Consider the following 13,016-nt stretch of genomic DNA (forward strand, 5'->3'; position numbering starts at 1 on the left):
GATTCGGAAAGGCTCCAGCAGAGCAAGGCGTTCAGAAAGAATTACTAATATGGAGATCTGAAGGAGGAATGGACTTTCCAAAGACATATAGTGGGATTCAGCAGGTGCAGATCTACCAGGGGGCTCAATCCCCCTCCATTAGCACCAGCTGGTGCAACGACACGCTCCAGCATCCCGAGACACAGTCGCTGAGTCACCCCGTGCGGTTCCTTCTCTCCGACGGGAGCAGCCTCCACCCCGGCCCTCGTGGAAAGCTCGTGCGCTCGCACCGATGGGAGAGCTGCACCAGTCACCAGACCCCTCCTCTTCAAATCAGCTACAAAATGTTAATTTCTTTTTATTGCTCCAGCTTTGGAGGAGAAGGGAGGGGTTAATGATCTGTCTCCAAATTTTTGCCTGCTGCAAGTTAAGTATCTTCCTTAGATACTTATGAATAAAAAAATAAACAAAAACCAAAGCACATTGATGTATAGTCCAGTCTTACATTTGCTTTTCCCTTTGGACAGGGAGCTCTTCGAAATTAAAACAACAACAAAACATCCAGCTGACACCAAAGAATGGCTGTGACATCCCTCCAGACGTGGTCTAACTGATCAATGTGCTCTCTGCAACCACAGCCTCCGCGGATCGCGTCAGCATGAAAAAGTGCCCTTATGTCCCTGGATGAAAACTCACTTCTGCTCCTAGTAATGAACACCAATCTAGGAAGAGATATGAGTCAACAAATTAAAATTACCCAAGAAAAGGAGTTTGCTCATTTTGCCTCTGAAAATCTTGCAGGTAATGCTGAGGCTATAACAAAAAAACCAATGCAGAACAGACAGCAAAACAACAAGAGAGAAATAATGAGGGAAAAAAACTAACAAAAAAACCTTGGAATTACACTTTAAAAACGTACTGGAAGAGAGCTATGGGACACTGGAAACGTGGAAGCTGGAAGAGGAACCAGAAAGCACAGCGATGTCCTCCAAGAGCCCTGTCTCACGGAAATTTAACTGGTGAACTGCCAGCTTGCTACAACTGCTTGCTAGGGTTACCAGCCTGCGGCGAGTCATGAATGATGAAAAGATTAAGAAGAGTTAGTGAGTTGAAACGGAATGCTTCCTGCCTGGAAACATTTTAGGCAGAAAGGAGGAGGAGTTGTAAAACTGCTACCTGGCCGAAACCCAAGTCCCAGTCGCGGCGTGTAACGGAGTACGAAAGGCTGAAGAAGCGCACATGATGAAAGCCATGCATCTACAAGAAGGGATGAGAGTAAAATGCAGAAGAGGGGAAACACACAACAGAGAGAACACAAGGTCTGGCTTGAGGGAAAAAATTGAGCTGGGACCACCAGAAAAAAAAAAAAAAAAAAAACAAAACCAACCCAACTGGAAAACTCTTAGAGCCCACTTGCAAAACGTTCATAAAAAAAAAATTAAATCACACATTATTATTTTCAAATGATTAAGAAGTTAACTCTGAAGTTTTCAGAACTGCAAGATTGCTGGTGGTGGTGCAAAGATGATAAATTAAAAACACGTTGATGAAAAGGCAGAAAACGTCACCTGGCATTAAAAAAAGCCAAATCTAAAATAGCGGGGCAATGCTCGTAACGAGTGAAATCAGGAAAAATAACCCAAAACTATTTCTCTTATCTGTGCAGTTCCTTTGCCATCCTACCATGACATTTAAGTGGGCACAGCCCAAAAACTAGCTAGATATGACACATGGGTTCAGAAAGCTTTCCAGGCTCCCCTGCTTGCCTAGAGCACAGCAATACGATTTTCCAGCACATTAGCGAAGCAAAAGTAGAACCAAAAAAATCCCACGTACTGGCTGGATTTTGCTAATATCACTTAAAATGGAGGAAGAAATCCTCGCAAGACACCGAAGAGAGCGCAGCAGATGGCAAACAAATATCACGAAGCAATCTTCCCAAAATCTGCAGCGTGTCGCAAACGCACAAAATGGCAGGGTTTGGATGGAAGGATCATAACAGGCCATATGTTGTCGGTGATTTCACCCGTAGTGATGTGTAACACAACGGTGAAATCCACATAAAGGTCCACCAGGAGGAGAAGTGCAGCCCCAGGTAGGAGCTGCAATGGATGGTACGCTGTGGATAACAATAACTAAGCAAACAGTAGAGGAGCCTGCACTGATGTGGCAATTATCCCCATCTGAAGAAGCAATGAAGCAGGTGAGAACGAAGCTCAAGCCAGTAAAATCGAGGCATTTGCTATGGAAAAAGTAACCAGAAAAATCAAGCATCAATATACATAACATATTTTAGATGCCAGTTAAATGGCAGGGGAAATGGTTTTGTGCAGATGTAAATGACAGACTAGAGACATGAACTGAAAGCACAGAAGCAGATGTTAGAAGACACAATGAAATAAGTATTTCCAGGAAAGTTCTACACATGGTACCATTAATATGGGCTACTGCCCTGATTGCAGCGACTGCTACTGGTGCATGAAGTTCAAACAAAGCTAATGTGTGATGTGGGAGGTACGTAAAAAAAAAAATATTAACAAATCATTAAAAAAAATGGCAAGGTCTGGAGCCTGGTTTTGCTCAGGTTTCTTTAGAAAGTCTTGGTTTAGAAAGCAGGGCAGGAGAAACGTCGAGGCTACCAAAAAATAACACAATCTCTGCTGTTTTAGGAGAAGAAAACACAAACATATGAAAAGAAAAATAAAAAGCACTAAATAGTAATTGAAAGACCATAAAATGATATTTCCTTTCATTATCTACACACAGAATTATCCATAAAGCTCCAAGAAGGGGAGAAATGCTAATAAGAATGCAAAGTCCTATCTTGGCGTATCTGCTTGCTCACCTTCAGCATGACTACCTTACTCATAAAACACTTCTAATCCCCTCCAGCTCCTTCTTGCTAATTCATGTCTACCAAAGGAAAAAACAGAAAAAAACATAGTCAGCATGAAAAGGGAATAGCAGGAGCCCTCTCCACTTGGAAGAAAACTCTAGCTCAGTATCTTATTCCCTAGGACACAGATGTTTTGCTCCCCTTTGCAGCTTATTGCTCTCCAAACGGGACAATCTCCCAAGAATCCCTCCAAAAATAAAAATAAATAGGGTTCAGAGAATAGAGCTGAAATAGATATTAGCAGATATAGGTCTAAATCTGCACTAACCTACTCACTGTTTCAGAGAAAGGAAATGTTAAAGGCTGCTGTATTTGGTACAAAATCCATACATTGTACCGTATTTCCGTAAAAGCTGCTGCTCTTTTGGTTTCTTCCGATGGAGGATTAAAATTTTAAACTTAGAACCTACAGGTACTTTATACTTTTCATTTAATTCGAGTAATATAACTGCAGTGAGGAGTAAGAGCATGGTAAGGTCACGCTGGTAATTAAAGCTATATTGTAGAAATATGCTCGTTCAAGATGTGATTAAATAATAAAATATTGCTTCGTTCAGTGTCGTCATTAAACTTGCATTAACGCATAAATATTTAACTGTAATGTATAATGAACGTAAACATTATTTATTTAAAAAATGACAACCCCGTAACGTGACAAAGGAGACAGTTTACACGAGTCATACTTACACTCAAACGCTGTTGTCGTTGCATCCGGCAGAACTTGACCGATGACATCCTAGAAGGTGAAGAAGAATTAGCTCTATATCAAACGGGAAAGGGCTGAGATGATTTAGAGTAAATCACCTTAATTGGTCCCCAGCTGCAGGCAAAAGACTTAAAGTCAGGCTACTCACCACTGCCCCAAAATTATAAAGTTTTTAGGGCACAACACAAATCAGTACAAATCGCGGTGCTCTTCTTCCTCCCCACATCACCTTAAGGAAAACTGTTTTCTTTTAAAATAATCATAATTGCAAACAAGTCAGTGTTGCCTGTTCTGGCAGTTTGAAGAACTGATTTTGTCTGTAGGTTATAGAAAAGCGTACATCTCACTCATAAGCCATAAAAACAGAGGGTTATGAATGGCTTTTTACTGAAAAAAGCACATTTTCTCCCTCTGTCCTTCAGCTTACATCACTCTGATTCTTCCTCACCACCTCCAAACAACTGCCCTGCTCCTTCCTCCCACCGCAGGGCACCCTCATCACACAGCTCCATCTCCTGCCCTGCCTGCAGCTCAGGAACACCGGCGTAACAAACGGCTCGGGATGGGTTTGGGGCTGTCACTGGGAATTAAACCAGTAGCTGTGGGACTGGACGGGTTTGTCTTGCTTTTCCTCCACAACTGCCCGGGAAAGCGGCGGGACCCGGCGGCTGCGTCGAGCCGCCTGCTGCTGCCCCTCGCGATGCTCTCCATGGGCAAGCCGGAAACTTTGGAAGGCTCTTTGGCATTCTTAATTGGAATTTAAAACTTCTTCAAAACTTGGTTGAGAGACTCAAATACATTGGCTGCCCTGGAGGTTAAAAAACCCAAAGTGGTTAAAATACCCAAAGAAGGGAACGTGCAGAACTAGAAGGCAACCTCCAGCCTCCGCGTTCCGACAACGCCACGCAATCCCTTTCTAAGGGGATGTGCAACTGGCATACACAAGCCCAGCACAAAATCCAGCAAACATCTCCAGGTGTTACACATCTCCGATCCAAACCAGCATTTTTTTTTTTTTTTTTTTGCTAACACAAACCTTTCCTGTACAAGTAAGCCAAGGGGAGAGCTTCTTGTTTTCATCCCCCAGCCTTTACGTACAGCATTTCCTCAAAATTCAGCGAAAAATATCTGCTCAGCCTGAAGTCATGGTGCCCTCCCAGTGTAAGTGGTGGTGTCAGCTCTGCGAGGCTGCAATATGTCATGTCAGGGCACGGCATAAATGCACAGCATGGTTTTTTTTTCCTTCCTGCTGCCTGATTTCTCATGTCAGGCAATCTCTCCAGTGACAGTGTCACAAAGTGATTAGAAATTAATGAACAACAATATTTATCGCAGTACGTACACTGTGAGCATCTTGGGGCGCTAAGCACACCCGCCCCTTATCAAAGCTTTAGTGATCACTGTCCTGTCACTTTTGTTTTCTCTATTTTTTTTTTTGTTTAGCCTAAAACCAGGAAATTAAACATTCCGTGCAATGTCAAAACGACACAGTTAATACAATGAGAAAGCAGCAAAAGTAACCTAAAGATTTCCACAGAGCTAACTGAAGCACCTAATATTCCTAAAACTTTATGTTGTCTTTTCCTTTTAAATGCTAAAGAAACTCAACAGTATGTAATTTAAACTATTAATTGTACACAGAAAGACAAAAGATGTGCAACACAGTTTAACGAATTATGCAGACTGTAAATTTGTGGTGCCAAAAAAGGAAAAAAAACACCTTTAAACATTGCCATGTTAACAAAAATTCTTCCATTTTAATACTTCTACAGGGTTTGACAGTTCTATCCATCCTCTGTCAAACGCCAGCCAAGCTGTACCCTCTGTTCCTAACCAGAAATTAAGGTCTTGCCTAAACTGAAGACTGGGCTGTTAACTAATTATTTCCAAATCCATTTAGCTAAACACGGAAAATTCCCCAGCAAACACACTTTAACTGTGTTAGATTTAAGCCACTTGTAAAACGTTCTTATGTGGGCACACAGATGCTTCCACTAAATGGATTTAAAAACTGTTATTCGAAAAGGACCCCAGTTCTGGGGTATTCAAAAGTGCATTTAAGAGATGCTTGAGCATGGCAGGGAGACAGAGAGCTCTGATGGCCCCAAATACCTGCAACAAAAGCTCTAAGACCCCCAAAGCTGTGGTTAACACTGAAAAAAGTGATGGTAAATTCTTTTATATTTTTTTTCCAGTTCAGAATAACTTTTTCTATATAACGGGATTCTTTAAAATGAGTAATAACCAAGTCCATGAATTTAAGAACTATATTTAGTGTAAGACAGAATTATGGTGTAAACAGAAAGAAAACCCTACCAACAGCTACAAAAAAAAACCTTTGCTCTAGTCAACTTTCAGTGTTTCTATTTAATAGATGCACCTGAGAAAAATTAGCCTTGCAGGAGGTGGGAGGGAGAGAAATCACACCATCCTCTGTTGCTACCACAGTATTGTCATCAGCTGCATAAGACTTCCATGCTCAAACATCCAGCAGACCTCTCAGTGACCCAAGCTTAAAGGATTACTCTAAATTTCAACAGATTATGCATGATGATGTTCTACTATCACAACAGAGATCATGAGCAACAAAATACTACGATGTGTAGACATTGTTCAATGTCTTGCATACATGATAGCTTCTATTTTATCTTACAAAACTTAAAAGCCTCTAAGAATGAAGAGGAAAAATCAGAGAATGGGAGCTGAAACAAGAAGTCCATCAAATCTGCTCTCTAGAAGAGCTGTGGAGCACTTATCTCCGGGGTGAGAAAGCAGAAAACATGAGAGCACTGCTTTAAAAAACAGTGCAAATACTGAAACCACCGCCCGCGCTCCCGTTTCACTCAAAACTTGTTTCATCCCAGTATGACATCATGAAGTTATCCTGAATTAACACCAAGTGCTTAAATACCCCAGTGACAGCTAGGGTAAACGAATCTAGACAGCCTGATGAAAGAAAAAAAAAATTAGCTTACTGTAATTCATTTAGTGGTGCCTTTAAAATAAATCTTTTTACCGGTAACGTACAGGTCTGCAAAGCTGACACACACAGAGTGTATTTGAAGTGACGTTATGCAGAACAGCCCTTAGCACCCAGTTCAGGAAAGCAATCCAGAACCACCAGCACCAACCTGCAAGTATCAGGTTTTGAGTTTGAAGACATAGTTCAGCACCTGCAGAAGCTCCTCCAAGAGACAGAATGAGAGCAGTTGATAATTAAGAAATTTATCATTTAATGAGTAAGGTATGGCACTGAGGATCAGACTTTTGGACTCCAACAGGTTATTCCATGGACAGGGTGTTTGGTGACTTTATACTGTAGCTTCTTCTTGGAAAAACAAAGATATATGCCAGCCTGAAATCCTGCAAGGCTACGCTCATTTGTATTCACAACGTTGTTCACACTTCCAGGATGCTGTATTAATAACAATAATAATGTCTAAAGAAATCTTGCTGTTCTCAAAGATAATTTTACAGTGCTTTCTTAGCATGGCCAGCAGGTCGAGGGAGGTGATTCTCCCCCTCTACTCTGCCCTCGTGAGACCTCACTTGGAGTATTGCGTCCAGTTCTGGAGCCCCCAACATAAGAAGGACATGGACCAGTTGGAGAGGGTCCAGAGGAGGGCCAAGAAGATGATAAGAGGGCTGGAGCACCTTTCCTATGAGGACAGGCTGAAAGAGTTGGGGCTGTTTAGCCTGGAGAAGAGAAGGCTCCGGGGTGACCTTATAGCGGTCTTCCAGTACCTCAAGGGGGCCTACAGGAAAGATGGGGAGAGGCTGTTCAGGAGGGCCTGTTGTGATAGGACAAGGGGTAATGGTTTTAAAATAGAGGGAGGTAGATTCAGGTTGGATATTAGGAAAAAATTTTTTGCCATGAGAGTTGTAGAACACTGGAACAGGTTGCCCAGAGAGGTGGTGGATGCTCCATCCCTGGAGACGTTCAAGGCCGGGTTGGACGAGGCCCTGAGCAACCTGATCTAGTTGGAGATATCCCTGTTCCTTGCAGGGGGGTTGGACTAGATGACCTTTGAAGGTCCCTTCCAGCCCTAACCATTCTATGATTCTTAATACAAAGCAGAACAGGAGAGATACCTTAGAAGGAAGACCAGTCTTACTACACAGCTAATTCCAGGCTCACCTGAGCTCTCAGTTCCCACTGGTGCTAGGGATGTGGTTTCTCAGAACTGGCTAACAAATGTGCTTCTGCAGTCCAAGGTGAGATGGTCCTTTCCATCAAACCACTTGGACTGCAGGTGCACGGAGCAGGCTCGAGCCTGCTGTGCTCCAGACAACATCACACGGAGAGCTCCATCAGCCCTAAACAGGGCAAACCACAGGGATTGTTCAGGGCTTGACTGTGCCCCAAACAGCAGGAGCTGAGAAAAAAAAAAAAGGGGGTACCTTGCATTCCTGTGTCTTTAATTTAGAGAGATGTGGACAATAAGGGAAACAGCAGGATCTGACTGGATTATTACTCTGCAGTAATTTACCTTCGTAGGGAACACCTCAATTCTCCACGCTGTCTTTAATTGATACTCTAACACATAAACCCTCTGTAATTGCCTACCAGGTGAGTGGAAATTACAGTGATGGCAGAAGGACAAGAGAAGACTGGCTCAGCCCCACTCCTGCCCTCCCCACCACGCTCGGGGCACCCCCCGGGCACAGGCAGTGCCTGATCTACCACGCTTTGGTGTACAGAGCCTTACTTCATTTAATTTCTGTAGTTACCAGATAAATGAAGTGCATGTGCATCCTGTGATGGCACCTCCTGAAACACAATCAGTTAGCTAAACGAGGGCTTTGAGACAGTTCAGACCTTATTAAACTTCTTCCTTCTTCTCTTAACGTTTCACAGTCCACAAGAGAGGGGTTTTTGACACGAAAACGACAGTCGTCGACCGGTACTACTGCACGGCTGCACTCCCAGCTGAACCCTGTCACAACGCCCGTCATCCCCACATCTGAGATTTCCACCGACGGCGAGAAACGTGTCATCACCTACTGGCTCACCGTACATAATCCAGCACTCCCAGTTAGGACAGAGGTACTGATGTCACCGCTACCCTCAATGAAACAGCCCAACAGCGGGTAACTGAAAATCATCATCACCGACACAGATGTGACCTGATGCAGAAATCTATCAGCTTTCACTCAAAGAGCTGCGATGTTTCAACCCAGGAACCATTCGCATTCTTCTACCAGTGAGTGGAAATAATTCAGCGTGCAGATGGCTGGAAGCAGCATCTGCAGAGGACCTGGGTGAAGAGAACCACGGGTGATCTGCAGCAGCTGTATCTTCTCAGAACACCGTTAACACAGTGATCTCAACCCGCACCGCATGGAAGAGCGAACAGGACACGTGGCCACCCACCTGGTGCAGCTCTCCTTAGTGCTCTGCTGTGATAAATCATAGGATATCTCAAGTCAAGACGGACCCACAAGGATCATCAAGATGAAATAACTGCATAAAGGTACCACTCCCCACTTCATCAGCTGTGCCTGGTTGGGGTAGAAATGCCTACAGCACAAGTGATGGACAACACCAAATGTTTTGTGGCTGCCTCAACATACAGAGCTTCCTACACAAGCATTGCATAAGTTTGGGAAGAACATCAACAATCACTGAATGAGAGTGTAACCACAGAAACCGGGATTTTGGAAGAAAACCAGCAATGTATGTTCCTGTCATGTTTCCCACCACCTGCTGACCAGATAAACTACCACCTATGCCACGAAACAGGAAGTTCAACCTGCTCACAACTGTCAAATACATTTTTAAAAGTGCAGTACATCTGCTAGACAGCTGCAAACAAACAAGTTGTGCATCAAAACTGCGCACAGAGGGGGGAAGAATCAGAAGCCTCCTCTTTTCTCAGTGACTTCAACAGGGATGCAGAACACGGCGAGCGTTTCGTTAGCCAAACCTGCCTGCAGTTCTTGGCCTCTGAGTGAGGACGATTTGCCTAAGTAAACTCGAAGCTTGCTGATCATGAGAACTGCCCATCTCCTGGCAGGAAGAACGCTTTGCGTGACCCATTATATCACATTATACACCTCTGTTTTGATCTGTCATGCCTATTCTATGACAGATCCCCTACATAACTACCTCCCTAAACATAACAGGGAGAAAAAGGGTCCTCACCAACCTGCGACGTGCCAAGATGAAGATACGCCTGACATGTCCTCCCTTATCCATTTGCTTCTTCTACTCTTAAGAGTGGCCACAGCTCTCAGGAAGCATCAGTTACACGTGACTGGAGGTTACTGCAGATGTGACTGCAACTTTGGGTGCTCCTCGAGGTCCCGCATTGTCCTTTGACCACTTCAGATGTCAAGGGCTTTGTCAGGCTCTCTTCTCAGCATGCTGGAGGCAATTACTCTAACTCCTCGCAGAAGAGCACGGTTACAGGTACCTCACTAGACCCAAGTTCAGTACTTTACCCTGATACAAGTGATAAATCAATGCAAGTAAAGCCTATCGGAGCCACTTCAACAGCTGTACTATTGTTCTTCTGCTTATTTGAGATCTGGCTCCAAAAGGCACCCTGTCCCTCAGTATTACATCACAACTGAACACACAGGTTCAGTTTAACCATGGGTCAAAAAGTCATACTCTGGCCCCAGCTGCAACCTGATGGAGGAGCTACAGCAGAAAAGGCAGGCGCAGAGCCTCACAGGTAAGATATGCTCTGACCACTGAGTTACAGCTATGCTGCCTGAAGCCCTCTACAGCTTTAGATGGAGGTCCTCATACCTCACTGCTGCCCCAAATACTCCTGGGGCACTCGCAGGCTGGGAGTAAACCACAGGCTCCAGTTCCTACTGCATATGCAGCTTAAACAGGTCTTTTTTTCAACCTACTTGTTATACAGACTATATAGGTCAAGTTTAAGGCCCACATACCCCCAACTGCTTTTATGCTGAAGCAACAAGGATGAAAACTAAAAAGCAAAATGGTTTTGCAAAGCCATGGCCTCAACTCAGCAACATTACCCATTTAAGTAATACAACCAAACTTAATTTTCCAGTAATTCTAAAAGGCCGAAGGACAGTCCAAGCATCAGTGGTTATCTCACGTTATTTGGGAAAAACCTGGCTCAGAGGTTGCACCACTTCTCTTTGAAGGGTAGAGTGGGTCATCCCAGGCTTGTTGTGTAACCACAGGAAACTCACGGCAATCTCCAAGAGGAAATAGCCCCTCCCAAAAATCTCACTGATCTGTCAAAAGTTCTGCTCCCTCTCCTCCATCTAAACAAAGTCTTGGATAATGTTAAACCTTAGGAAGAATGAAACCTGGCACATCTGCCATCCGCTCCAACTACCTCTGCAATCTTCTACAGGCCCAAATCAGATGTTTTCCAGCAAATTGACCCCTTGATCCCCACGTGTCTTCTCAGTAAAACGCAACATGTTGAAAGAGCTCTGCAGAACCTCTCTCCAATATGAGCACCAACAGAAGAAGTTAAACATGCACACCATCTGTGGTATGGGAAGAGAAATAGGGGCACGCAGAGCATCTACCAGAGATGTGCTATGTAGGAAAGATGAGGAGATCCTGTAGAAAATAAGTATGACCTGCACACAAGGATTAGACTTTTCTTTGGCTAAGGATGCAATTGAGAAAAAAGAGTAAGTGGGACAGATATCCACTGCCATGTCTGAGTAAATGGAGGATCCTTGTATACTGGATGTGCAGAGGAGGAGAAAACAAGGCAGGCAGAGGTCGAGGGCAGCTCAGGGCAAAGGAGACACAACAAACCCACAGCGCAGCAACGGGCGGTATCATCCAAAGCAAGCACAGCTCCATGTGCGGAGCGCTCGGTCACCGTGCCCGAGCCAGGCAGGCACTCATTCCCAAATCAGAACTTTTCCAATCCCCTCTGAAGCGATGCCTTGTGACCCCCTCATCCCGCCAGGGCAGGAGGATGCTCCATGTCTGGCGCTACTGCACCTTCAGCCCCTGGAGCAAGCAACCCTCCAGACGGCTGGGGACCACTGCCCCGCAGTCCGGGTCCTCCTGACTGCTTCACCGCCCACGAGAGCGAATCCACCCCGAATCTGCACTGGCACCACCTCCCCTAAAGCGTGGGGGCACAGCCGCTGACCCGGGCCCGTGATTTTTGTCATCCTCTACCAGAATCATGGAATGGTTTGGGTTGGAAGGGACCTCAAAGATCTTCTAGTTCCAACCCCCCTGCCATGGGCAGGGACACCCTCCACTACACCAGGTTGCCCAAAGCCTCATCCAACCTGGCCTGGAACACTGCCAGGGATGGGGCAGCCACGACATCTCAGAATCACTGTCTCATTAAAACTTCCAGGCGCGGACACGAGGCAACAAAAAGTCCATCCCTCAAACGCACCTCTCGCCTTCCAGGGATGTTTTTTGTTATCACTCCCCCCCAACATCCCCCGACCCGAGTGACCGGTCGGCGCTCACGCAGCCGCAGACCCCGCGGCCCGACCGGAGCGCTGCGTCCCCCCGGCCACCCCCCGCTCTCCTCCGGGCAGCGGTGACGGGCGAGCCCCGGGACCGCGGCCCCCGCCCGCCGGGACTCACCAGCACGTCCCTGAAGAGCAGCTGAGGCGCCGAATGAACGGTCCAGTCGACGGCCCCGCCGTCGGGGATCCTGATGCGGATGACCAGCGCCTGGCTCTCCATGGCGCGGGAGGGGCCGCAGAGCAGCCAGAGCATCCCCGCCCCGCCGGGCTCACATGCTGCTCACGGCGGCCCCGAGCGCGGCGGGGCCGAGCCTGCGCCGCCCCGCCCCGCCGCCAGGAAGGACTCGCTGCCCCGGAACCAAAACGGAGGGGCCGGGAGGAGGGACGAATGGAGGAGGAGGAGGAGGAGGAGGAGGAGGAGGAAGGGGAGGAGGGAGCGGAGGCGGCGCCATGTTGCGGGGAGGGGGCGGGCGCTGGGACAGCGCGCCCCGGGCGCGGGCTGCAATCGCTCCGGAAAGCGGAGAAGCACCGATTTTGTTTTTTTTTTTTTTCCTCCCGTTAGACCTTCTGCTTTTAACAGGAAAACCCACTGGTGACGCAGCAAATCCAACGGAGTCAGGCGCGGGCCCCTGCGTTAATTACAAAGTGCGCAAAGTCCGCGGTGCTGCTGGGGTGCAAAATTCGGAGTGATGCACTGGGGTCCCCCCCCTCCAGCGCCAGCTGCTGCTTAAGAACTCACGGTCTTCTGATTATTCCAGCTAATACACAAAAACACGTATGGGAACGTAAGATGCGCGCCTGTGCGCGGCCAACTCGCGCAATCCGCGCACCTCCCCCGGCCCCCCGCCCTCGCCGGCGGACTAAAATGCCGAGGAATAACTCGGGGCAGTGGAACCGGGGCTGCTCCGCGCTGTGCTCTTTACTGTAACATCCAAACATCTGCGTTAATGCGCTTTAAGCGGTTTTGCCAACAGCTGTCACATAGGTAAC

At 46.4% G+C, this 13,016-nt stretch overlaps 1 protein-coding gene across 2 annotated transcripts in view; it reads right to left on the reverse strand.

The window, feature by feature from the left end:
* MAP2K5 (mitogen-activated protein kinase kinase 5) overlaps nucleotides 1-12,279 on the reverse strand; it is a 140,328-nt gene extending 128,049 nt beyond the window's left edge. For both annotated transcript variants that reach the window (XM_086620497.1, XM_086620496.1), the window contains exons 1-2: nucleotides 12,145-12,279; nucleotides 3,563-3,611 (exon numbers count right to left, since the gene is read on the reverse strand). In XM_086620497.1, coding sequence (XP_086476623.1) covers nucleotides 3,563-3,611; nucleotides 12,145-12,279 — 184 coding nt within the window. The remainder of the gene's footprint in view (nucleotides 1-3,562; nucleotides 3,612-12,144) is intronic.
* Between the last annotated feature and the right edge of the window lie 737 nt (nucleotides 12,280-13,016).

Source organism: Tauraco erythrolophus, chromosome 14 (assembly GCF_009769465.1).
Source record: "Tauraco erythrolophus isolate bTauEry1 chromosome 14, bTauEry1.pri, whole genome shotgun sequence".
Lineage (NCBI taxonomy): Eukaryota > Metazoa > Chordata > Aves > Musophagiformes > Musophagidae > Tauraco > Tauraco erythrolophus.